Source organism: Ipomoea triloba, chromosome 10, assembly GCF_003576645.1.
Source record: "Ipomoea triloba cultivar NCNSP0323 chromosome 10, ASM357664v1".
In the NCBI taxonomy this organism is placed as follows: domain Eukaryota; kingdom Viridiplantae; phylum Streptophyta; class Magnoliopsida; order Solanales; family Convolvulaceae; genus Ipomoea; species Ipomoea triloba.
In genome coordinates, this window is record NC_044925.1 from 11,473,990 (window position 1) to 11,500,970 (window position 26,981).

The window sequence follows — 26,981 nt, forward strand, 5'->3', positions numbered from 1 at the left end:
GGGGGGGGGGGGGGGGGGGGGGGGGGGGGGGGGGGGGGGGGGGGGGGGGGGGGGGGGGGGGGGGGGGGGGGGGGGGGGGGGGGGGGGGGGGGGGGGGGGGGGGGGGGGGGGGGGGGGGGGGGGGGGGGGGGGGGTGAATAGACTTCTCAAACAATAAAAAACTTTATAACACTTCAACAACAGAGATTTCAAGTGAATAAATTCAACTTGAAATGTGCAGCGGAATATCGTACGATAAAGTGCTATAAAACAAAATTGCGTAAAACTGAAGAGATACTTGACATGCAAAACGTTGGAAAACCTTAAAATAGCTCAAGGAATATGTATGCAAAGTTTGAGCCACATGCAAACGTGGGAACACACAAACCCATATGATATAAACAACACACCCATATGATATAAACAACACAGTATGTAAAGGGTTAGTATGTTCCTCCATTGACCTTTGACTAGCTCCATAAGTTACTCCATTGACTCAAAAATTGACTTTGAGCCGTGATACTACTAGCTCCCTTCCTTGCTCTACAAAGCTTAAAATGTTCTCAATAGGATTTGAATTTGAGTCTTCTAGTAACAATAATTTGGCCTTATCCATTGGATCATATACACTTATGTGTATAATGGAAGCAAATGACTTACAAGAGTCATAACAAAATGAACTCTATAAGACAATAATTCGAACCAAACTATTGTTATGACTTGCCTTTCAGGTCCAAACTCTACACTCTAAAAATAAAATAGGGGATTTCTAAAATTACAAATTGGCTCATCAAAACTATTACAATTTTATTCCTAACAATATGTCATCTATTTGATAGAGTAATATCTTCTATACATCACATGCATTTTAATTCCCTAACTCAGGTCCTTTATGAACAAACCCAACGTTTATTATTCGTGTGTGTGTGTGCAACGGGAAAAAAATCATCCAAATTGTACACAAGAGAGTACACTGTATGGTCTCTAAAACCTTAAAAGCATGCCCTAAGTAGAGATCTCTTAATGTTAGCATAATGCTAACTTGTCCGCATGAGCAGCTCAACTAGTCACAAGGGTGAAATTTGAGAGAAGAGACCAGGGATCGAGTCTCACCAACGGTAGTGTGGGGCTTGTTTGACCCATCAAACAAAACCCAATATTAAGTCATCAACCCTAGTCTTCCAGACGAGACTCACGCCTGTCGACGGTTGCCTCTAATACTCACGGTTAATGCCTTACGAGTTATGCCTCCAACCCTACTGAGTCCGATCTCGCCCTCTTGTTTTGGTACCGGCAATTTTTTTCAATATTTGGTTCTTGATATCACATATTCACAGGAAATATAAACTATGGATTTTGTAAAACTCTATAAGGTTGATTATGTAAAATTCTGTAAAACTATGGTTTTCCTTCACAGTTTGTGTAATCATTATAATTTAGATGCTAAAAAATCCCCTCCCTTTTATCTGTATAAAGTCATATACCATTATTGATATCCATTTAAGAAAGGGAAAAAATTAAATTGAAGGAGATCATTAGATATTTAGGTCATATACTATTATTGATATCCCTTGCGTACCATTATTGGTCCCCTCCTTGTTGTTCTTTGCGCAGTATTCGTATTAGTTCATTAGATATTTAGGTGTTTGGCATGCGTTTTGGTTGTGATGCCTTTTGTTTTGTGTTACCAATTTGGGATTTCGGCGATTCCAGTATTTGGTGGACTAATCGACAACGAATAGGCTCAAGGAGATCTGTTCTACTTGATTGTTTTAGTTGTGCCCACAAACTGTTTGCCGATATTCCTCCTGCTTAGCTGAAACCTTTGTTGAGAACACATACACACATTAAAAAAAAAAAGTGGTGGGGGCCATCCTAGCCCGCGAGGCGGTTCGGGCCAGTAAAACCCAAGCCCGCCAAGGAGCAGGTTTTTTTGGCTTGCCCCGCGGCCCGCCCCACCCTGCCCCGCCAGCCCGTATTGACAGCTCTAAATATATCGATCCCTTCGTCTCACTACGAAAAACTTGAATCCACTTTGACCTGACCCAAATCGGAAGTTGACCCCAGATATATTTGTGCCACAAAATAGCCACTTACAATGTCATTTTAAGCTATTTTTTCCAACAATAAGAACAAAACCAAGATTAATATTTGTCACTAATACAGAAGTGCACATCCGCTACACTTGTACAAGGGTATCCGCTACACTTGTACAAGTGTAGCGGATGTGGGTGATGTGGAAAGTACAAGACTTTCAGCGACACTTGTATCTGTGTTGCGGAAAGTATAGAATCCGCTACACTTTCATATTAGAAAGTGTAGCAGATTCATTTATTTAAATAAAAAACATACAAAGAGAATCTGCTACACTTTCATATTAGAAAATGTAGCGGATACTATTTTTTTAATAAAAAAATCAAAAATCCTTTTCAAAATATCTTTCCATTAACTCAACACTCTATGACAACAATAGATTCTAGGAAGAAAATTTTCAGCAATATAAATTTAATCAGTAAAAAAATAAAAATTCATTAAATCCAGGTAAGAAGCAAACATCTTGCCCTTCAAACTTCATTGCAATTTTCCTAAGTTCCTGAGACCCTTCTTCTCCATTAAATCTTGGTAAGCAGTAAACAAAATATCAATTAAATCCAACTAAAAATTTAAGAGTGATAGCACAATGAAACTTCAAAAGCAGGATATAAACTATAAAATTGTTGTTTCAACTCACAAGTTGGTTACGCCATTCCAAGGCACCGAAATGGCTGGGTGAACATTTGTTTGTCCAGCATGTTGGTCAGTATTCTGACCGATCAGTTGGGTGGTTTGCGTATTTTGCCTGCATGGTTGGAGGTGAGCTCATTCATCAGACATATTGATCAGTCCAACTATCGACGCAAATCATCTTTTGGGAGCATTTAGGCAACATTAGCAGGGTGATATCCAACTTGACAGGTTGAGCCTTCCCTCTGCCAATAGCTCTAGCTCCGACTTCTCCTACTGTTTGACATTTTGATCAACCAAGGTGCATGGATCTTGATGCGAAGAAAGAAAGGCAGTGAGACAAACATAGTGACTCGTTCAGGTTCCCACAGATGGCGCCAATGATAGCGCAAATGAGACCGGAGGTTATGACTACGCTACGAATACGTATGTCGTGAATAAGTAAAAGAGTGCACTCGGTCAGTCAGTCGGTCGCCCGGTTTACCAGGTGACGACTGAGTGAACTAAGGTTGTGTTGTATTATGAGTAAATGGAGATTTTAAATGGGTAGGTTACAATGTAGAGTAAATCACAAGTGGTGTGATGTTACAAAGTGATGAATATGACAAGTGAATGGGAGGACCCTCCTATTTATACTAAGCAAGTCAGCTAAGCATTAAATGCTCTATATACAAGTGGCTTGACGTGGCATGCTCTCGTTGGCTCAGTCAAGCGGTCGATCTGCAACTACGTGTAGTATGAGTGTTCGAGACAATTAGAGTCATCATTCCTACGAGCTATCAGCCACCTTTCCTGCAAGTGCCATGTAGGCCAACCGGGTGACTGTAGGTAGACCGGCCGGGTGGCGTTCCTCCGGGTGATTCCATTGGAAATCCTAAAACATCTTCGCCCACCATGAGGTCTTTCAATACGAGTGGTATGATTGATCACAAGCGATTTGGATCCATCTGGCTAGTGGCTCTTGGCGGACCAACCAGATGGTTCTCAACGGACCGACCGGGTGATCCCTTTCGGTAATCATTGTGCGTATTTACCAATTAAAACCTATTGTGTGTATAAAATGAAACTGAATAACAGAACTTACACAGATATATATATTGTCAAATGAACATGTAGTAGAATTAAAATGATACCTTGGTGCTGCTATAATAAACCTATTGTATGTATAAAATGAAAATGAATAGCAAAGTTTATAAGGATATGTAAATTGTCAAATGAACTTGTAGTGAAATTAAAATGATACTTTAGTATTGTTATAATGAACCTATTGTAAACATGATAGCAAATACATGAAATATAATTAAAATGATAGATCAATGTTATTAGGCTAAAGTGTCATCCCGCACCACGAATTATATCCGATTATTCATGCCGCACCCTAAACTTTCATAATGTATATATCGAGCCACAAACTAATTTTTTTTTCGCCTAGAAAACTTTTTGCAGGTTTCCCAATCTTCCTGCTGACATGGCGCCGGTTTCCGGCTAATGTGGCATTTTTCTTAACTTTATGTTGTCCAGGTACGCATTTACATATTTAAAAATTAGGAAAAAAAAGTCAAACCAAATCAACACCTGGTTTGAAAAAAAAAAAGAAGAAGAAACAAATCCCCCCAAAGGTTGACAACGACCTCCGACGCCGACCAGCGTATCGGCGTGATAAGACCGGCGACTACCTCCCTCCAGCGGCGCAACATCTCCAGTTTCTGTGATGGATTTAATTAGCCCGGGTTGCCCGAATCAATAAACCCGATAAGATTACAGGGGGTATAACAAGTAATGGATCAAAGTGTACCTTGGAGGTATTTTATATATTGAATAAAGGATAAAACTATTACAAGATTGTGTAATAATACGACAAGAATGTCGTTAGGACAAAGTATGACGAAGATGTCTCAATAGGACAATGTTGCATGTTTTTATACTAATTCCTAGGCCCAATCGCTCGGAGAGAACCACTCTAACGGCCTAGGACCGAGTCTTGCGCCGAGAAGACCGCGTCAAGTCGGGACCCCGAGGCCATGGCCGAGTCCGGGGCTCAGCCAAGACGACCCTAGGGTCGACTCATGGGCCGGGGTTTCCCTTGAGTCGACCCCGAGGGGTCAAGCCATGGGCCGGGGTTGGCCAAGTCGACCCCGAGGGGCCAACTTTAGCCCAATACGGCCCAGTCGTGTGGGCCCGGGTTGGCCCTCTATTTCCGCTCCGGGGCTGACCCGTGGTAGACCCGGGTAGTATTTATCCATCATCACTCCCCCACTCTCTGAGCTGTGAGAAGTCGTTAGCGAAAGAGAGTAGTTCAGCAATAAATCGCACCCGAGCCACGCTACCGCGCCTAAAATCACGGCCAAAATATTATCCATGCCCAAAAAATCGCCTCCAAATATTATCTCGCGCCACTCCCGGGTCGTTCGGAATTGTTATCGCAGTAGAAGTCTACAAGCAGATGAATTCCGAACCCCAAGTCATCCTTATCCCTTACTAGTACAATCCTATCATACTTTGACGGATGTTTGTATGGGGTGAGTGTATGTGAAGGTGGTAAAACGAAGAGTCAAGACTCCCCGAGTGTCGTGTCTCTCAAGGATGGCGAATGGGAATCAAATTGGTGTGTTGGCATCTAAGAGGTTGAAGAGAAAGAGTTACGGGAGTGCTAAGGGTTGGATTCATTTGTAAGAGGGGAAGGTTGGTAAATGTTGTGTGAAATAAATAAAAGTAAAGTGGAGATTGGGGCTTTAGGCTTTTCCATGTGGTCTATCTTTGGTTGGTTTTGCGAGTGCAAGTCGTGGAAAAGACTAGGGAGTTCATGGCACACTACCAAGTGGCGTCACACTTTGGACTCCCACATCCTCATTCCGTTGGGGCATTTCATCGAACACTTTGTCTACCACTCCTCTCGGATCTCGTCCTTTCGGACTAAAAGCGGAGATGTGGGTGAGTTAGACTCGTGAGTGGCCGCTATCGCGCACACACTCACTTCCTTTGGGTTTGCTACCTAATGTGGCCACAAAAGGCACAAAGCTTGAAGAACAGCATCCACACAAGTTCAACATCCAACAAACAAACAATTCACAAATCAAAGCAATAATATTAAACATCCACATAGATTTACCATGGGGCCACCAATCCCCTATCTAATCTAATCTATCATACTAGAGAAACAAGAAAGAGAAAGGAAAATTCAAAGAAACAAGTATTGAATTAGAAAATGAAGAGAATGGTTACCACCCTTTAGAAGGAGATCTTTACAACCTTGATCTTGAAATCCCAATCTTCTCTCTTGCCCTTGATCTATTCTAAAACTATGAAAGAAAGGAATTTTCCCCCAAGAGGGGAGAAAACCCTCTAGATCTATTCTACCCTATTCTATGAATTTTCTGATCTAATCTCCTCTTCTCTAGGTTTTGGGCAAAAGGGATTTATATAGGTGACAAAAAGGGAACAAATTTCCCAAAATGGCCCTTGGCCCGACCACGCTTGCTCCCACGCGTGGTAGCGGGCGTGGGAGCTCACTGGAATGATTCCACGCCCATCCACACGCGTGTGAGGCTGCGTGGGACGCTACCGCAATTCGGCTTGTTTGTCTTTTGCTCTCTTTTAGCCTTAAATCCCTCTCCAACCTGTGAAATACCTCAAAACTCTTTCTAGAATTGTTGTTAGAAGATTTTAATCGCATTTGAGCTAAAACGCATGCAATTGTTGTAATCGGATGCTAAAACGATGCGCTTTTAATCTAATAAAAACCCCTTATAAGTGCTATTCTTGGTGCTTATCATACTTCTTCCACTCCTACACCTTATAAAAAGGTCTAGGAAATTACAAAACATCTCCCACACTCAACCATCCCATCACCATCAATTCCACTTACACTTCCTCTTCCCAACAACCTTTTCAAAATTCAAAAATCACTTTTCACTTTCCCCCCCTTTTTCCTTCTCTCCTCCTCTATATAATCCCCCTTCTTTTTCATTTTTCCTCCCCCACACAAGAACACAAAACTTCTTTTCTCCCCTCAAATATCCCCATTTTCCGGCGTGAGAACCCCCCGGACCACCGACGGCACACCGTCCCCGGCCGACCACCGCTGCCTACCGCCGCCGAGCTCCACCGCCACACACTTCCGCCGAGCTCCACCGCCGCACACTGCCGTCAACGCCGTCGCCTCCGTCACCACGCCGTCAGTCCACCGCCGACGTCCTCGCCGAGTCCGAACAGCCACTACCAACACCGTGCCGCCGAGCCCGAGCAGTTGCTGCCGACCCCGAGGAACCGCCACCGAGCCCGAGCAGTTGCCGTCGACCCCGGGCCGTCACCGCCGACCCCGAGCCGTTACCTCCACGCCCAAGTCCGAGTCCTCCCCGTGTCTCACCTCAAGTTTCCACTTCGTTCCGTCTTAGAGTTGGGTTAGTAATTCCACTCCTTTTAGAGTTCCACGCGTTTCATTCCATTGCATGCCATTGTCTTCCCCCGACCCCTACGTGAGTTTGTTAGACTCGATTAGCTTCCTTGATTTGCCCATAGATAGTGACGACCCTATTCCCTTAGAGTTGTTTCCTCCTCCGCCCGTGGAGGTCATCATGCCGCCTCCACATCCTCCTATAGCGGCCCGGCCTCTCCGGGCTATCGTGCCTAGTAGTATCCCGGAGCCCATCTCTCGGACTAAATACACTGAGCTTGACTCCACACTTCCAAGTGAGGTCACTGTCTCTATGGACGAGTATGACGTTGCGTGTGCCCGCTCGTTGCTCGGGCCCACCGTAGAGATGGTAGTGCCTCCCCCCGGGAGTACCATCTTAGACCCTCCATCACCACACTTCTTTGGTGTCCATCTTATGTCCCTTAAGAGGGGCCTACGCTTCCCCCTCCATCCTTTTGTTGTTAGTGTACTTGACTACTATGGTATCGCCCCGGGGCAACTAGTGCCGAACTCCCATCTTCTCCTAGTTGCTTTCTTGATTAGGTGTGCCAACACCGGCGCGACCCCGTCCCTAAACCTTTTCAATTACTACCTCAATATTGGGTGTTCCTCGGCCGCCCTTGGCAAGGGGTTCACGGCTTTCTCGGCCCGTCCCAATAGGAAGATTTTCCATGAGCCTAAGACGTCCAATAAGAGTTGGAAACCCTAGTTCGTTTTTGTTTCCACCGGTCCTTCCCTCCCATTCCGTGTCTCTTGGGCGGGTTACGTTTGCAAGTATAAGGCCCCGGCGGCGGGTTCGGCTCGGCTCGGAGCTCGGGCCCACTCGATAGCGGTTCTTGACGGTAATTATATTGACGTCGCCGCGTTGGTGACGGAGGCGGCTTTGACCGACCTTGGCTTTGAGCGCCACCCTCCTCCTCCACCTTGGGCTGTGGTGGAGGTCTTATCCGGCTCTGAGGACGACCCCGACGATGATGCCGCCAACCCCGACGATCCCGCCTCGGCCGACCTCGGCGCGGCCGTCCCCGAGGCGGTCGACCTCGACGCTCCCGGCTCGGACTCCTCTGGTGTGGATTTTTCTTTATGTAGATGCTTTCGTGGTTCTGATTAGGTGATACTCATACTTGTCGTGAATGGTTTGTAGATATGGCCGGTCGTCTCTTGTCCTGCGAGGAGCTTGTGAACCGTGCGTGCCCGCCGCCAGCCTCAGTCCCGCCCATGCGCCAGTCGCGGAGTCGTGAGACCTCCCTGCCGACCTCGGCCTCGGCCTCCGTGGATCCTCTGGCGTTGGCGGTCGACCCCCACCCCGTGCACCCTCCTCCTCCGTGTCGGATGTGAGGGTGGGGTGGCCCATTGAGATTCCTCCGACCGTGTCCCTTCTCGAAGGTGATATGCCTTTGGAGGCCGTCGCACGCCGTCTCATCTCCCCGCGTGATTCACAGGTCCTCGAGGAGGGATCCGACCTCCGTCCAGCCTTTGAGGTAAGCATAATTGGTACCTTTTCTCCTTGTGATTTTATTTTATTAATTGTGTTTCGTGCGTGTTCCACCTTTCTTTGTAGTTGCTCTTTCGCCAGACTCTCTTGGAGAGTAATCTGAGGGCCACCCGGACCTTCTTAGAGGAGGAGCGGCAGAGGACTGCAAGCTTGAGCGAGGTGCTTGCGCTGCGGGACTGAGAACACCAGGCGCGGGAGAAGGCTCAGGCTGACGAGATCAAGAGGTATGCCGAGGAGGCCCAGAGGTATGCCGCGGAGGCCAACAAATATGCCGACGAGCTCAAGTCGTGCCAGGAGGACCTCATCCTTGAGATCCCGCGCTACAGAGAGTTCGAGGTGTATCGGAGGGATGTTGAGTGCTATATCACCGCGCATGGGGAGGATATTATCACCAGATGGCTTGCTACCGAGGCCGGTCATGAGCGTTTGTCCTCCGAGGGGGTGTTGATGTATGATGTGGGCCAGTACACCATGCAGCGGGATCTATATGCTGCTCTTCGCCGCCGAGATGCGTCCTTTGATCCCACGGCTTGGGTCTACCGCCAGCTCTCGACAACCCCGACCCAGCTGCCACGGCCGAGTCTGTCCAGCCGGCGGATGCCGCCGCCGATCCCAGTTCATCATCTGCGCCTCAGTCAGCCGCCGCCTCGCCTACACAGTTTGATGACGACCTTTCGGACCTCTCCCTTGGTCTCGGGACTGCTGCTGCCGCCCTTCCTTTGGATCAAATTCACATCCCGGAGGGTATGGATGACCTCGCCCCTGCTACAGAGGCCGGGGCGACCTCCGATCCGCCTCATGACTAGTAGGCTTTGCCTTTCATTTTGCTTTGTATAAGGGACTTTTTGCATGTTGGCCATTTTTAGTATTTTGCTGATGTATGCCGAACATCTTCCTTGCATTTATGACATTTTGCCGTCTTTTCTACTTGTGCCTTGTGTTCTTTTGGGATTTTATGATTCTCCTTTATCTGCGTTGTCTCGGATTTCCGCCTTGGAGTGTTGAGTGGCCAAGGCACGGGGCCTCCATGGCGGAGTGCTGTTCGGACGACCTTGTGGGTTGAGGCCGAGGGCGTGGCCTCCCACCGCCTTGGGGCCGCCCACCGCCTCGGGATCGTCCAAGGCCTCGAGGACGTTCACGGCCTCGAGGTCGTCCTCCACCTTTTGGTTCCAAGTCCCAATTGGTCTTGTTTTCGTTCTTCGTGGCCACGAAACTTGTGTTTTGCCTTCACGCCTAGTGCCTCGAGGTGGGCCGCGGCCTTAAGGCCGCCCACCGCCTCGGGGTCGCTCAAGGCCTCGGGGTCGTTCACGGCCTCGAGGTCGTCCTCCACCTTTTGGTTCCAAGTGCCCCTTGGTCTTGTTTTCGTTCTTCGCGGCCACGAAACTTGTGTTTTGCCTTCACGCCTAGTGGCTCGAGGTGGGCCGCGGCCTTAAGGCCGCTCACCGCCTCGGGGTCGTTCACGGCCTCGAGGTCGTCCGGGGCGCGGGGCTCTGGCTACGCACTCGCTTTTTCTTTTTTTTTTTTTAACTTAATGCTTTTATCGATGTTGTTTGCTTTTCCAAGTTGGCGTTGGGCCCGGGTGCCTCAACCCTCGACCCTTAGCACGCCCGTTCGATGGTAGGCGAGATTAAACCTCGGGGGCTCGATCCCGTACCCTCACTAGGGTGTAAGTCATTCTAAGTCGAGACTGGTTGGTCTTACGCCTAGAGACTCTTCCGCTCGGCGATAGGCGGGGTCGGACCCCGTATCGCCCCTAGGGTGTTCAGTCGTCCTAAGTTGAGAACATTCGGTCTTGTGCCTAGGGACTCTTCCGTTCGACAATAGTCAAGGGCGAACCTTGTATTGCCCCTAGGGTTTTTGGTCTTTGAAGTTAAAGCGTTTTACGCTATTGGACTTAGACTTGTCTGTTCAGCGATAGGCGAGGTCGGGCCTCGTATCGCTCCTAGGAGTGTGGCCATTTAAATGAGGCGGCCTAAGGTTATGAGGTCGGCCGTAGAGGACCCGGAGGTTGTTCGAGGAGGTGACCCGGAGGTCGGCCGCGCGATGACCGCGGGGGTCAGCCGAGCGGTAACTCCGTGACTTTCGAAACAATAATAAAAATGGGTGCAAGGAAAGTCGCGATTTTATTATTGAATGCATTTTAAGGAGACGGGCCGCCTTACAACAGAGTGTTTATTGGTAGTACTTAAGCAAGTGCTCTGAGTTCCACACCCTCTCTACGTCTTTACCCTTCGAGGTTTTCAGCTTGTAGCTGCCAGGGCGGACCACGGCCGAGACGATGTACGGACCCTCCCATCTCTTTGCTAGCTTGTCGCCCTCTAGGGGTTTGCTGGCCTCACGTCGCCTTAACACATAGTCGCCGACCTGAAAGTAGCGAGGCCGGGCTCTTTTGTCGTGATACGCCTTGGTTTGCCTCTGGTAATTCTCGGCGCGGACCATGGCGGCTTCTCGCTTCTCGTCGATCAGGTGGAGGTCGACCCGATGGTGCTCGTCGTTACTCTCGGGGTCGTACTACTCGCCTCGCCGAGTCGGAATGATGACCTTTGCGGGGGCCCGGGCCTCGAACCCGTAGCATAGTGCGAATGGGGTCTCGCCTGTTGCGTTTCGCGTGGTAGTGCGATATGTCCATAGAATCGCCTCCAAGTTCTTGACCCATGCCCCTCTGGCGGCCTCGAGGGTCTTCTTTAAACCATCCACTATTGTACGGTTAGCATTCTCTACCTGGCCGTTTGCTTGGGGATTGGCTACCGCGACCTGACTGTGAGTGATGTGCCATTCGAGACAGAACTGTTTAAATTCCCTTCCTTCAAATTGGTGGCCGTTGTCGGAGATTATTTGCATCGGTACTCCAAAATGGCACAGTATGTTTGAGTAGACAAACTGTTTGTACCGAACACTAGTGATGTTGGCTAGGGGTTCAGCTTCCACCCACTTCGTGAAGTAGTCTATTGCCATAATGACGTACTTCCTTTTCCCCGAGCCCATGGGCAGGGCTCCCACAATGTCGATCCCCCACCTCGAGAAGGGGATTATCGAGCTGATCGGGGTGTAGTTGGTGGCAAGCCGGCCTGGGCCAACCTGGAATTGCTGACAGGTCGAACAGTTCCGGGCATAGTCCGCGCACTCCTTCGCCATCCCGGGCCAGAAGTAGCCTTGGAGTATGGCCCTCCGGGCCATAGTGTAAGCCCCTTGGTGGGCTGCGCACGTACCTTCGTGAATTTCCTCGATGAGTGCTTGGGCCTTATCCGGATATAAACACCTCAGTAAGGCGCCGTTGTAGGATCTTTTGTATAGCACGTCTCCAATGAGCTCGTAGGTCGGGGCTCGTCTCTTAGCTGCCTTAGCGTCAGCCTCATTGGGGGGTAGCGCCCCCATCCTCTTGTACTGCACGAGGTGGTCTAACCAACACGGGGGTCGGCTCTGTACGGGTAGGACTGGGTACGCCTCCAGGCTCGACTTTTGGAGGTCCTCTATTTGGGCGATTTTGGAAATGTACTCCGGGGTTCCCTGGCTGAGCTTGGAGAGCATATCCGCCTCGGAGTTCTACTCCCTCGGGACCTGTAAGATCTCATGTTGGGCGATTCGTCCCAATACTCGGAGCACCACGTCGCGGTACCGGATCATTTTCTCGTCATTGGCTTCGAATTCTCCGCTAAGGGTCCGGAACTTTAACACACAAAGGGCTTTTTGCGTCTCGAAATTCAAACCAGTGACGAACTTACTAATCCTACTAGCTTCATCGGGCACCAAGACGGGGGAAAATCGAGCAAGCTCCAAGAAGTTCTTATGATAATCTTGCACAGTCGTTGATCCTTGTCTGAAGTGTAGAAATTCTTCGTACTTTGCTGCTTTCACATGCTCCGGATAGAAACAGTCACGCATCTTGTCCTTCAAAGTAATCCATCCAAAGTCGAGCTCTTGACGGAGTACTGGTCCATCATTGACCCACCAAATATCAGCCTCCTGCTGCAGATAGTAGGCCGTTATGTCAACACGACGCTCTTGTGGGCAGTTTAAGACATCAAAGATCTTGTCAAAAACTCGCATCCAATCTTCCAACACTAACGGGTCTTCTTGTCTTGCGAAGTAGGGCGGATGGTGTTCTGCTACTATCCTAGCCACGTCCTGACCACCACAGTTGTTATTGAGCAAAGCATTTCCAAGAGCTTGTGTAAGTTGAGTCAGTTGTTGAAGGTTCTAAGCCAGTTGTTCATTCGTCGGAGCCCTTTGACTTTCAACTCGTCTTCCGGGCGATGCCATCATTAACTACTACAAGGGGGCCAACACAGATCTTGATCTAAGAGAAAGTATAAGAGATAACTCACTCACACTCAACAAATGTTACCAAAGAGGTACACACCAACTAGGTGAACCATCCACAACACAAATAAGGCACAAACATAAGCAAATAAAACAAACACACAACCTCACCGCGATTCCTATGAAATTCACACTCCTAAGGTTCCAAACTTAGGCTTTCTTACTCAAAAGTCACAACCTAAGCATCCTAAGCTCTTAGGCTTAATTCTTAACATCTTAGGATTCCAACCCTGGGTCTCTAACCAAGCTCTTACAATCAACCCTTAATACCCTAGGACCCTATAACCTAATGCTCTGATACCAACTATAACACCCCCAAATTTCTAACACAAGAATAAATAAAATAAAAGGGGAAAAATAAATAAATAATAATTGTTTCCAATGAAAAAGTAATAAGTGCGGAAGCATGTTAGTAACTCCTAAGTTCAGGGGTGTCACGCCACATCCAGGATGAACTAATCCCGGATGTTAAGGCTAAAATCTAAACATCCAAAAAAACCAATTCAAAAGTCTAAACCCGAACATCAATTCATACTAGGTATCATTACATAGAGTAAGTCTTAAAGCTAATCAAAACTCAAGTCCCAAACTAACATCAAGGGTTAACTGCTAGGCTAACGTGTCTACCACGCGCTCTCACAAGTCTACTCCATTCCTGAAACATTTATAAAAAAAAAGCCAAAAAAAAAAAACAAAATTAGCGAATAATGCTAAGTAAATCCTACTTCACCACGTAAAAGTACGTACATATATAGTTTTATATTCAAAATAAGTTTTGGCACAAATAGTACCACTCACTCATTCTATCAAACTCTATAGGAAGGTTTTCAAAATGATAACTGCACACAAGGGTATGAGTTTATAAAAAGGAAACACATTTATTAAGTAGCCTTCTAAAACAAGACCAAGACACGAGAGTACCTGAACAGAATTACTCAACACCAACTTATACAAGATCACCACACTCAAAAGATTATAACAAGAGCACAAAAGTTCATTACCGATGATATACATCGAAAGCCATACTTATGCATATATTAATACAAGTGCATAGATAACCACAATAATATATTATAAGAGGAATATGTCAGTCTTTATCTCAAATAGGTTCCCAAATCATATCATAACTTCACCATAACTCAAATATCATAATCAAGTAGTAACCATATCACAATAGTATATCAGTAGAGTTATTCACAATATTGAAGCATCATATACTAGTGTAAAGATAATAACAAATCTTAGCAAGGCAGGAGCTCCACCGTAGTGAAGCCTAGTGAACGGTGTTAATACATTCGCCACCTTCGCCCAAACAGCGAAACCTCACATAATCACAATAGTCTAGCAAGGCAGGACTCCACCGCAGCAAAGCCTAGTGAACGATGCTTCCCACACATCCGTCACCTCCGCCCAACCAGCGGAACCCCACTTAATCACAACAACCTAGCAAGGCAGGACAGCGGAACCCCACTTAATCACAACAACCTAGCAAGGCAGGACTCCACCACAGTGAAGCATCACAACAACCTAGCAAGGCAGGACTCCACCACAGTGAAGCCTAGTGAACGGTGCATCCGTCACCTCCGCCCAAACAGCGGAACCCCACTTAATCACAACAACCTAGCAAGGCAGGACAGCGGAACCCCACTTAATCACAACAACCTAGCAAGGCAGGACTCCACCACAGTGAAGCATCACAACAACCTAGCAAGGCAGGACTCCACCACAGTGAAGCCTAGTGAACGGTGCATCCGTCACCTCCGCCCAAACAGCGGAACCCCACTTAATCATCATTCCCCAGTAAGGCAAACATACACAAGAAAGCATTAAAATGTTGACAACCCATTTAGTAGGGAAAATAGGATTTTAGTGGACATAGGGTTACCTCAAAACTTAAAAATCCCAACCAAGTCTCTTAGCCAATCACTCAAGCTCCTCAACCTCCTCTTGATCCTCCTTGAAGCCTTCCTAATGATGATAAAGATGGAGTCTTGATGTAGAAATTAGATGAAGAAATGAGGAACAATATTTGATGAAGGGGAAGGGGAAAGTGGCGTGAGGAGGAGAGGAAGGAAGAGAGAGAAGAATGGTCTCTTCGATAAGGTTTCAAGATATATATACACACACCACCTAGGTCTACAAATTTGTAGGATTCAATAAAGTAGATGGATTTGAATAGATATATATAATATAATAGGACTAATATTTATAATATAGGAGTAATAGTCTAGGAAGTAATATTAAAAGACTAGCTTTAAACAATTGTAGTTGAGCCTTTATAATAAAATCAAGTGTTGGGCATTAAATATAGTAAGACCAATATTTATAATAGGCTTGGGCTTATAAAATCAATATTCTAGAATATATATACTATACAAATAAATTTTAGTTTGGACTTCAAATCCTAATAATAAAAAATATAATTCTCATAGGCTAGATAGAAAATCTTCATATTCTTAAGAATAGCTTTTGTAGGAGAAAATAATTTATTCAAATATCCATTATCCAAAAATAATAGATATAGATGCAAATAAATTTTATATTACAAAATAATTATATTTTTTGATTAGGAGTATATTACACGGGGTGTTACAGGTCGCCCCGGAGTTCTTAAGCCCGAATGCCATCACCCGGTAGCAAAAGACTCCCTCCAGGGTGGCGAAGGCCATCTTCTCCTCATCGGCTTCGTGCATAAATATTTGGTGATAGCCCCGAAATGCGTCGAGGAAGCTCATGAGCTCGCACCCCGCCGTCTCGTCCACCAATTGGTCGATGTTGGGTAGCGGGAATGGGTCCATGGGGCACGCCTTGTTGAGGTCCGTGTAGTCCACGCACATCCTCCAGGTCGGCGGCTTGGGTGCGAGCACCACGTTGGCGAGCCACTCGGGGTATCACACCTCCCGAATATGTCCTATCTCGAGGAGGGTATCGACCTCCTTCTTCACAAAATCGCGCCTCTCCGCCGAAAGGTACCTCTTCTTTTGTTGCACTGGCTTAACGGTGGGGTCTACCGCCAATTTGTGAGTGATCACTTCGCGGTCGAGCCCCGGCATGTCCTCAGGGCCCCATGCGAACACGTCCTTGAAGCGCCGGATGACCTCGATGATTCGACCCCGGAGGTCGGCCGGCAACCCCGTCCCGACCTTGACGACCCTCTCGGGGCGGCCGAGGTCCAGCACAACCTCCTCGGTCTCGACTATGGGCTCGGCACGGGGCCGACCCTCCTCGCCTTGTAACGCCTTCTCGCCGATAGTGTGGACCTGGAGGTCCCTTTTGCCGATTTGGCGACATGCTTTCAAATAGCAGCTTCGGCTAACCTTCTGATCTCCTCTTGCCACCCCGACCCCGGTCGGGGTCGGGGTGGGGAACTTCAAACATAGGTGTTCCATGGATATTATGCTCCGGGGGTCTTCCAAGGCGGGTCGACCAAGAATGATGTTGTGCGCGCATTCGATCTTGACGACCACGAACTCGACCTCCCACCTCTTGACATGCGGTTGGGTGCCTATCTCCACCTCGAGGCTGATAGAACCCTCCGTCTCGATGGAGTCTCCCGTGAACCCGGACAGCGGGGTTCTGACCTGTGTTAATTGTTTCCTTGATAGGCCGAGCTTGGTGAACGTGTCATAGTACATGACATTCACCGAGCTCCCCGTGTCCACCAGCACCCGGTGCACGATGATGTTGTTGATGTCCAAGGTGATCACCAAGGCATCGCGGTGCGGTAAAGGGCCGTCCGGGAGGTCGTCGTCTGTGAAGGTAATAGGTTCTCTCCTCGGCTTTTTCTCATGCGGTTGGCGGACGACCTCCCCCACATAAAGGTTCCGGGCCCATTTCTTCCTTTCTGATTGTGTGTCTCCCCCTTCGGGGCCTCCGAAGATGACGTGGATGACCTGCTTCTTTTGAGGGTGGGGCTCGTCCAACTCCTTCTCTTCCTCCTCAGTGAGCTGGCCGAGCTCCCTCTTACGCGACCCGGAGGCGGGTGGCTCGGAGCCACCCTTCTTCTTCCACACGTTGCCCGGGCCTTGAGGTCGGCCTTGCCCCGACCTCTTAATGTACTGACCGAGGTAGCCCCTTTGGATTAGCTCCTCGATCTGTCTCTTGAGAACCATGCACTCGTCTGTGTCGTGTCCTTGCTGTCTGTGGAAACGACAATACTTGTTCGGATCCGCGTTCGGCGACACCTTCAAACACTCATCCGGGTATGATACGATGCCCATAACCTTGGCATGCTCCAGAATAGCGCTCACCGGATGTGTTAGAGGGGTTAAGCAACAAAGGGGAGCCAATCGGGGCCCTTGGCGCGGGATCCTTGGAGCCCGACGTTCCTCTTGGGGTGCCTTGTCTCGGCCCCGGCCTCGTTCCTCCTCCTTCTTCTTCCACTCGGCCTCCTCCGCCTCGGCGAACCTCGCCGCTCGGTCCAGCAACGCCGCATACGTTTTCGGGCAATTCTACACAAGGTCGCGGTGGAAGGGCCCCGATCTGACATTGCTGGTGAAGATCGGTATGGCCACCTTCTCATCGAAATTCTCCACTGACCTCGCCTCCCTCTTCCACCTGATGAGGTAGTCAGTCAATGTTTCCGTGCTCCACTGTTCCAGCTTACACATATTGGCGAACTGCTTCTTCTTTGGGATGCTGCTGGCGTAGTATGACAAGAATTTCCCAGAGAGATCCGCAAAGGTCGAGATGGATTTCTCGGGCAAAGAAGTGAACCAGTCTTGTGCTTGGCCATCGAGGGTCGCGAAAAAACCTCGGCACATGACGGCGTCACTCGCACCCGCCATCATGATGGCGGCTCGATACCTGTGGAGGTGGGCTCGGGGGTCGGCCGACCCCGTATAAGCCTTGATGGTTGGGAATCGGAAGTCCCTCGGTAGCGGTTCCGCCATGACATCGTCGGTGAATGGGGAGGTCAACACCTCCTGAGGCTCCGGGGACCCTTCTCGCGCTTCCAACTTACGCTGGAGCTCGTCCATCTGCCTACGTAACTGCTCCATCTCACTGCTGTGGGAGCTCGAGGGTCGTCCACGAGTCTCCCCGGATTGCTCTACACGCAAGGCTTGCTCCCGCCGAGGTTGAGCGCGGGGCTCAAGGCTCGGGGCCCTTCGTGAAGCCGACCCCTCGGCGGGCGCCTCGTTGGGGGGTCCGAAGTCGAGGCGTTCGTGGATTGGGACCCATGTTCCCAATCATCCGAGAGCGGACTTGGTAGCCCGGGTTGGTCGGGCTCCTCCTGTCTCGCGTTACGCAGGCCGACCTCGAGAGTCCTCGTCTCCTCCCCTCCTTGCTGAGGGCCGAGGTGAACTGACCTCCTCGCCGACATGGGGTTCGGGTGTGCGAGGTCGGCTGTTAACTCGTTGGATGATGGGAGTGGGTTCGAGTCTCATTGGAGTCAACTGTTGACTCGTTGTGCTTCAGAAGGTACAGAGTGTTAGTAATACTCAAAAAAAAGTTTTTATATGATTTTTTCTAAATAATAATAATAATAATAATATTATTATTAGAGTTAATTATCAACATGGTCCCTTGACTATAGCTCGATTTTGAAAATGTTAACCATTTTGGTCTTCTGTTCGGTTAGGCGTTAGAAGTCTGTTAAATTAGAGGGCATTGATGGAATTTCACTCTCTTATAATGCTTGTCCTTCCCCAGGGATACGCAAATGCATTTATTATAGAAATGCAACTTCTCTTTCTGTTTTTTAAGCTTTTAAAACTACAAAACCATTAAAGTTGGTTAAGTGCAGATTATGAATGTATTTCTCTGAACTTTAATAATAGTATTACGTTATGTCTCCGGCAGTGGAAGGAAATCCATATTCATCAAACAGTCGCATTAGATCACCAAACTGTCCATGGAGATCACCAAACACTTTGACGGGAGCTTTCAGTTGTAGAACAGTTGGCTCATGCATGAAGATATGCTCAATAACATAACAGAGTTCGCCCACTTCATAAGAATTCAGAAAGAACTTTCTGTTGACAGGAGCTTTCCAATTCCGAGGCCTAAGCAGAGTAGATATGATCTGCGATTAAAAAAAAAAAAGGAAAACAAATTATCTTAAGAAAACAATCATTGCTCACTCATTAGCCTACAAAACAGAAAAGATACAAGTCCTTGCCTTCTTATGCAACCCCTGGGGAGATTTCTGCCTAGTAAATTTTTTTTGTTGGATTTGACAGATCGTTTTGAGATGGAACCATTCGTCGGCTCTCATTTTCAAATTGATCCAAGGACAATTGCCTTACCATTCCTCCTAGGTTACCAACAGCTTCTTTTGCAACTACAACCTGTATTAGTACAAAAGCTAAAATTTTATTATTTGCATAAAAGAATTAACTCTATGCACTTTGGAAGCATGAAGTGAGTGATGTAAATGCATTTATCAAAGCTCTGGATAAACAGCTCCGTGGGTTGTACACTAAGCACCATTACACCCGCATGGTTGTACCGGCGGCGGTGGGGCGCTACCCGAAGACGGTGGCTTGCGTGGAGTGCTGGTGAACTATGGAGAAGTTCTTCATGTATATACATGCACGACATCTTCGGCACCATCCACGGTCACGCCTCCCTCCGACTACTCCAATATTGGGGAGTGCATCTTCCTCTGTTACAGGTGAAGAGAAATCCCAGTCGTCGCTGCTTTGCTATAGCCGTAGCTGCTCCAACTCTAGAGCAAATGGAAGCCATCTGTACTATTTTAGCATGAGGGGTTTAAGCTTTGAGGGAACGGCGACGAAGCTGTGTTTGTGAAGCGGAGGAAGGCGAGCGATACTTTGGAGAGGTAGAGAACGAAACCAGTGCCAATGGATTCCAGTTGTACTGTTTCACCATTGATGGAGTTTGGGTCGCTCGGGAAGAGGGTGAAATTCTACCAATGCCCTCTAATTTAACAGACTTCTAACGCCTGATTGAACGGAGGACAAAAATAATCAACATTTTCAAAGTTGAGGAATTAATTGAGCAAAGAAAATTGTCGAGAACCAAATTGATAATTTTTCAATAGTCAAGGGACCGTTTCGGTAATTAACTCTTATTATTATTATTATTATTATTACATATTTTTATAACGGTGTTTATGTCTTTTAAAACATATTTCATTTCTATTCCGTAAACCAACCAAACACTGGAATATAATTCCTAAAGTCTATTCCTTCCGCGAACCAAACAATATAATACAATTCATATGGAATAGCAATCCTATTACCTCAAATTTCATTCCGTGAACCAAACGTGATGTAATAATTAATAATAAAATATTAAATATTAACCTAAAAACATCTCAAATTTGAATAATTTATGGTTATTTCACTCAAAACAGTGCATCGTTTTGAGTGAAATAACTCATTTAAAAAAAGGGAACAATAGCTAATTTGCTGACTTGACGACCTAGTCGGTGCTTAGGAAGCCTAGACAGTCAGTGCCTAGGCGGCCTAGTCGGCCGCTTAGCCAGCCAGTCGCCTAGACCATCAATTATGGTGATACGCTAGGCGGAACACCTAGCGCTTATTAATCGGTGCCTATGCGGGATTTTTGCAACACTGATTTTAACTAATAAAATTATAAAGGTTGGATTTATTAAATAGGATAAAATTTATTGGACATGTTAATATAGTAAGCAAGATAACTTGAAGTGATGTAGTAAGGAAAATGATATTTTCCCTTCCTAAATTTCACCTCATATTTTTCCCTCCTGATGTGGCTTTCATTTATTGGATGCCCATGAATTGGCTGACCCAATATTAGTTAAAAATAAAGATAATTATCCAATTAAGAAAATGACATGCAAAGAGGGAAAATTAGTGGGGTGGGTAGCATTAGTCATGGAGTAAATGATAAGTAGATCACAATTAAAAGTGATTTTTAAAATAAGCTTTTCTTTACTATATCTCTATTTTATGGTCAAACTAGGCAGAGATTAACAAGAAAAGTGAAAGCAATTCTGTATATATTTACAGGTTTCATTCTTCTCTTGGAATCCATTTGCTCCACCACAGGCTTTTCCTTCTTTGATTCAGCTCATCAATACTCTCATTAATTGTTTTTATGATCTTTCTCTGAAGCCGAAGTGCGGATGCCAGAGCATTTCTTTGTGCACTTGACTTCTTGTTAGGCTTTATTTCCTGCATAACAAAACAATTTCAAGATTAATAAATATTTGATGCCAGTTTTGATCTCAATGTGTGATAGAATTAGATAAAAAAAAAATACACGGGAACCTCAGTCAAGATGGCTATGGATACAAACTTGTAACAACAAGGTCACGAGTTCAAATCTCAACCTTCTTTGTTAGATCGGCTTTGTTTGAGCCGATCAGCTACAGGCACTGTAGGCTGGTTTCCCTCTTTGTAATCCTTTGCCGGCTAGGGCCAGAAGGCGAGGTTTACCTAGTGCACATCCTCGGATACAAACTTGTAACCATAAGGTCACGAGTTCAAATCCGAGTGGTTTACCTAGTGCACACAAGGTCACGAGTTCAAATCCGAGTGGTTTACCTAGTGCACACCCTCGGATACAAACTTGTAACCACAAGGTCACGAGTTCAAATCCGAGTGGTTTACCTAGTAACCACAAGGTCACGAGTTCAAATCCGAGTGGTTTACCTAGTGCACACCCTCGGATACAAACTTGTAACCACAAGGTCACGAGTTCAAATCCGAGTCTTCTTGGTTTGAACCGATCAGCTATGGACAACCATTTTAATTTATCTCCTTGTGGTCCTTTGCCGTTTAGAGTCATAAGGCGAAATTCACTAGTGTACACCCTCGGATAGTGGTTGAGGATTTCTCTCATTACCCCCAAAAAAAAATAATAATAAAGAGCGCACACATAAACCCACCCTGAGCTCCTGAAGTTGAGCTTCAGTGAAGCCTCCATCTTGCTGTGTTCCTGACTTTGCCATTAGCTGAATAACCCACTTTGCAGCTTCACTGTAATCCTGCTGTGTTGCTCTAAAGAACTGCAGCTTTAGGTTCTGGATGAACGACAATGCCAGCAGACCTTCTCTGTCAAAATATGGGTGAGCCAATGCCGTCTTTGCGCTGATTCTTTGGCGTGCCTTATAGCGCACCATTGACGTTAACAGCTCCCATCCTATTCCGCCATCCAGGTCTAACAACTCGAACCCCCTCCGCAGTTCAGGGCCTGCACGAGGCTCGACTGTCTTTCTCCACGACACTAAATCATAGTCACATCTCTTTAGCTGGCGGTTGAACTGTATGAGACTATTGTCACTGCGTAGCCCTGGAAACGCCTATAAGAGAAGAATACTATCACTCTCTCAAATTTAATAAGAGAAGAATAATATCCAAGATTCTTGACACTTGACCAGGAGTTCATGAAGTACATTGGTTCAAGACTAGATTTAGTAAAGACACACAGAAAGGAGAAATGGCAAAAAAGGAGATGAATTTCCACACTCGTTTCCACTCCTTTCAAAACTAAAAAGATGGCATCATATTTTTGAAAACGACATTCTCAGATCAATTTAGACAATAAAGGTGGTGTGACAATAGGCAAAGGTTAAGTTTACTCCCTATTTTCCCCTACTTTTAACGTCTAAGCAGGGAATGAAATATAATACCCTTGCAACTAATTATTTTGTGCTTACCATTTGTAGGAATATGAGACCGACGCTGTAGATGTCAAATCTATCTGGCAAATTCAACTGTTTCAAGATATCAGCAATCACGGAATCAAAGTTATTCTAGTTTTGAAAACAAATAGATCCTTTCAGTTACCAAACCTGCCATAGAACGGGGGAAAGTGCTGTTGCAACAGGGACAGAGGGTGCAGAAGGGGTTTGCGTGCTCATAATGTATTGTTCAGGTGCTGCATATCTGGAGGCAAAACGGTAAAAACCAAAACGAGCATAAACTGTCACTCTCCTGTGATCTTATCTTTGTTTTTACAATACAAGAAAATGATAATAAATGTAATCATAGTAATAAATAAATATATAAGTAGATAATGGTGAGAATATGATTATAGTGATACAAAACCAAATAAATGATGGATGATTCAATTTTCAATTTAGAAAACAGTTTTTAAAAGTTCTCCTGTTTTCAAAATAGAAAATTGTGCTACTAACATGTATTCTATTTTCTATTCTCCAATTCTCCAATTTTCCACAAAACTGGAGAAATTCTCCAGTTAGTAAACGGGCCCTTAGTTTTTGAATTGTTTTATAATCACCTTGCTAATGTTATTCACGACTCTTGCATTAAACACTTGAACAGATCAAATGTAAATCTCTCCCCCTTTTTCTTCGTTCCTCTTTTTTCATTCATTATAAAATCTGCAAGAATGTAAAACAAGACTCCTACTGCCTCCCCTCTCCATTTTTATCTCCTTATATTGTAATAAGTTACCTTGGATCTAAAAGAAACTCTTTTGGAATATAGTTAATGCCTACTCTCAAATCAGCTGCAGCTCCAAGATCAATTATTTTGAATGTGCGGGAACCTGCTTGGATAAATCAAGATCAATTAAGTACTTATTAGATGAGAACTTCTACCTAAGTTTGCATAAGACGATCATCGTACCTTCAGAGAAAATAATGTTTTGAGGCTTAATATCTCGATGGACAATCCCCGTGGAGTGAAGACTATCTAACGCAAATAAGAGTTGTCTCATTATTGTTTGAATGATTCGATTTTCCCTTTCCAACCCCTTAGGCAAGTCCCGGCCCTTTCCAAGAATTATTGCTTCAACCTGGAAATTGAAATCATCAAGATGTAAAATGTCAGTTCCTAATACTCTATAATTGTTGAATATATAATTGAATGATTTCACTAGGATTCCAAAGGTTTTTGATAGTAACAACTGATTACACTCAGCACCCTTGAACGTAAAGAACTTTAAGAATTTGTGTTTTATTAATTTTTCCCTTAATAAAAGCATTGTTTTTTTTTTAATATATATAAAAAAACAAATATTGTCTTTCTTTCATTTGCCAAAGAATAAATTCAAAAATAGAATACTAATCTAAAATATTGGATTAATTATGAACGGGAGAAAATTGTAATTTCTCTTGCTTGGATTAGAAAGAAATGAGGAAAAGTTTCCCCTCCCTTTCTCAATTCACAATATATTAAACCTAGTTCATCTCTCCCTCTTGATACATGAACCATTCCACTTCTTACTCTTTTCTCTCCCTTCTCTCATTTTCTTTCCTGCCATCCATACACAAATATTCTTCTCCATTTTCTTTTCACCTGATTTCTATCCATGCAATCACATACAATAAAGAAGTGAAAATCTATAAAGGGTTCAAAAAAGAAATAAGTCCCACAATAACTTAAAAACTTTTATAGTAATTGGATGTACTAAATATGTATTCAAATTGCCAACTACTATGTAGTGTGATGACACTTCTGTTACCATTCCAAATGTGTGGTCACAGGATCAAACCCCGGTGGTGTAGTTTTCATATAATTGAGACTGTCTCACCGATCCGTGAGACGGTCTCACACAAGTTTTAACTTTTACCATTTGGGGGAGGGGGACATATGACCATTATTTTGTGAAATTCTTTCATTTTTGCTGTTTTACTGGTAAAGTCCATTTAAGTACACTCTTAAACATCTATAGTTAATATGTTATTCAGATCCTGACAATTGCAATTTACTTGGTCTCCAAATATGAAGCAATAAGAATTACATAGCTAAATTAAATAAGCCATCTTCAATTCAAAAGAGTTCCCACCCACAATTGGATGTTAGAGCCTAAACAGTGAGATATCTCAGAATTGGTTCAATTCCTGGATTTATCTGTTTCATTGGACCAATTATCTTTATAGCATTAAACCCCCCAAGTCCAACCTCTAACTTTCTTACATACTTTAATGTCGAGTAATGATTCCATCAATTGAACTCCAATGTATTGAAGATCAACAAAACACAGAATAAAGAAATTACTAACATTGTATGGAAATTCTTTACTCTGCATAAAGTCAGCAAGTGTGGATTCCCCTTCAAAGCGCCATATCAGCCAATACTCTGCTCCTTTTTTGGAAGAACTCTAGACAAGAATGGTATAAATTAGCTGTTCGGCTATTTAAAATTGTTGGGGAACCACTCTCTTATCTCTGAAATATGAAAGAAATAGCAGTGTGGGAAAAATACCTCAAGAAACCCGTATAGAAAATCAGCACAACTGTTTGCACAGGCCCTTCGCGCCCGTTCATTCATCCATATTTCTACAGCTCCATATTCAGTTGCCTTTTTCAGGACTAAATCACCATCCTTAAAGAAACCAATCACCAGAGCTTCATGATCAAACTCACATGAATTTATTTTTATGCATTTAAACATAAAACGTATATGAAATACGTAAAGTTCCTTAAAAAGAAACAAATCACTAGAACTTCATGATCAAACTCACATGAATTTTTATGCATTTAAACATAAAACATATATGAAATATGCAAAGTTCATGATTCAGTCTATTATGAACAGAGCCAAATAGCCCATAAAACAATCAGTTCCTAAATAATTACTCCAAATAAGTTACACCATTTAGTTGGTAGTTCAAGCATAAAATATGTTACCAGAAAAGCTTGAAATTATATTCTTCATATTTTGAAGGCAAATTATACCATGGACCAGGGTCGATCATGCATTGTGAATCCTGGTCCAAAATAACTTCCAATTATGTGTTTGCAATTAACCATTTATGTGACCGTGAATAAATCGAATGCACATAACATGTTAACAGCAGGCATAAAACTTGTCAACGATAGTCAAATAATCTATTGTTAACATTGTTACGTGTTTGTAGTTAACATGACTTCAAATTATTTATAAACACATAAAAGATTACCTCCAAGTACAGAATATACCTAATTTTTGGACTATAATGCAAGATGAACCTGGTCCATGGTATAACAATTTGTATTTTTAAGTTGAAAGAGGATTTTGTGAAACAAACCTTGGGCTTTGAGGGCTTGTTTGCCAAGGAAACTCTATAAACGGAGCCAAAAGATCCCTCTCCCAACTTCTTCCCCAACACAATATCATCCTGCCAATATAAAATGACGTCAACCCAAAGCAAAAATTCAACACCAAAAGCATAAACAAGCCATTATAAAACCAATCACAAACCTTCTTAAAGCTAGGTCTATACAGTCTTTCAACAAAGGCAAGAACAAACATATCAAAGAAGCCAGGGGCCACACCAGGGGTAGCCCAGAGGTAAGACAGAGTTCCCAAAGCTAAAATCACCCCCGGGACAGTGATTGTGAGCCCAGTGGATTTGGGCAGAGTGCTCCTGTATATTATGTCCCCACACTGCATAACCGTGCACGGAAGCCCAACCCCAACACCCAGAAATACATCGTGTAGAAAGCTGAAGCTTTCGCCTCCAACCGCCAAAACCACATGATTTCTTGATCTTGAAGCCGGCCTTGCGGTGAAATTGAAGGGTTTGAATCTGGGTGCGAGTTTTTTGCCAAGAAATGAAGAGAGAGATGAGGGTTTGATGACTGGGTTCTTGAGAGTTAGTCCAACCCCACCAGTGGAAACTGCAGCAGCCATGGCCGTTGTTATAGTTGTAGTGTTTTGAATAGAGTCATCAGAGTTGTATATGCTTTGCCTTTGCAGCCTGTGGTTTGGGTTTTTCTTAAAATTCCTTCTTGTTCATTAACAAAATTTTGATGATCTTTTGGGGGAGATTTATGTTGTGCTGACAGTTATTTTCAGGTATTTTTTGTGGTGGGAAATGGTTGATTAGATTAGAATAAATGTAGGCCACAAGTTACACGTTCATACTTTATTGGGCCGGACTTGCTGACAATTTAAATGAATTGGTCCCATAATTAGTATATTTGTTGCCCAACTCACTTTGATAATCCTTCCTTTCCTTATTGGACCTCAAACCTCTTGACCTAAAAATATAAGCCTCTTTGTCAACCATCTTGCGCCACAACCAGGGCCCATTAATATTCAAGTTGAAATTGTTTCAAATAAAAATAAAAGATATATTCTCTTAATTTTTTTTTTCAAATTATGAAAAATTGCTTTCCAAAAAGAAAAAGTAGATAAACAATAC

General features: G+C 44.9%; 1 protein-coding gene and 1 pseudogene across 1 annotated transcript; one reads left to right on the forward strand and one right to left on the reverse strand.

The window, feature by feature from the left end:
• LOC116033144 overlaps nucleotides 1-26,981 on the forward strand; it is a 213,849-nt pseudogene that overhangs the window by 44,793 nt on the left and 142,075 nt on the right.
• On the reverse strand, nucleotides 20,723-26,577 carry LOC116032468 (serine/threonine-protein kinase STN7, chloroplastic). The gene is made up of 10 exons (XM_031275045.1): nucleotides 26,036-26,577; nucleotides 25,863-25,952; nucleotides 25,058-25,177; nucleotides 24,855-24,953; nucleotides 23,477-23,645; nucleotides 23,303-23,396; nucleotides 22,678-22,771; nucleotides 22,543-22,599; nucleotides 21,772-22,185; nucleotides 20,723-21,055 (listed from the first exon to the last, which is right to left on the reverse strand). The coding sequence occupies exons 1-10, from the start codon at nucleotides 26,465-26,467 to the stop codon at nucleotides 20,894-20,896; spliced, it is 1,731 nt and encodes a 576-aa protein (XP_031130905.1). The 5' UTR covers nucleotides 26,468-26,577; the 3' UTR covers nucleotides 20,723-20,893.

Bases quoted from the DNA above. Each gene is read 5' to 3' on its own strand.
- LOC116032468 (XM_031275045.1), bottom strand. From the start codon at position 26,467: ATGGCTGCTGCAGTTTCCACTGGTGGGGTTGGACTAACTCTCAAGAAC. The intron at 25,953-26,035 runs GTTTGTGATTGG...TTATATTGGCAG, and splicing joins ATAGACCTAGCTTTAAGAAG to GATGATATTGTGTTGGGGAA. The intron at 22,186-22,542 runs GTAAGCACAAAA...CTTCTCTTATAG, and splicing joins GTCTCATATTCCTACAAATG to GCGTTTCCAGGGCTACGCAG.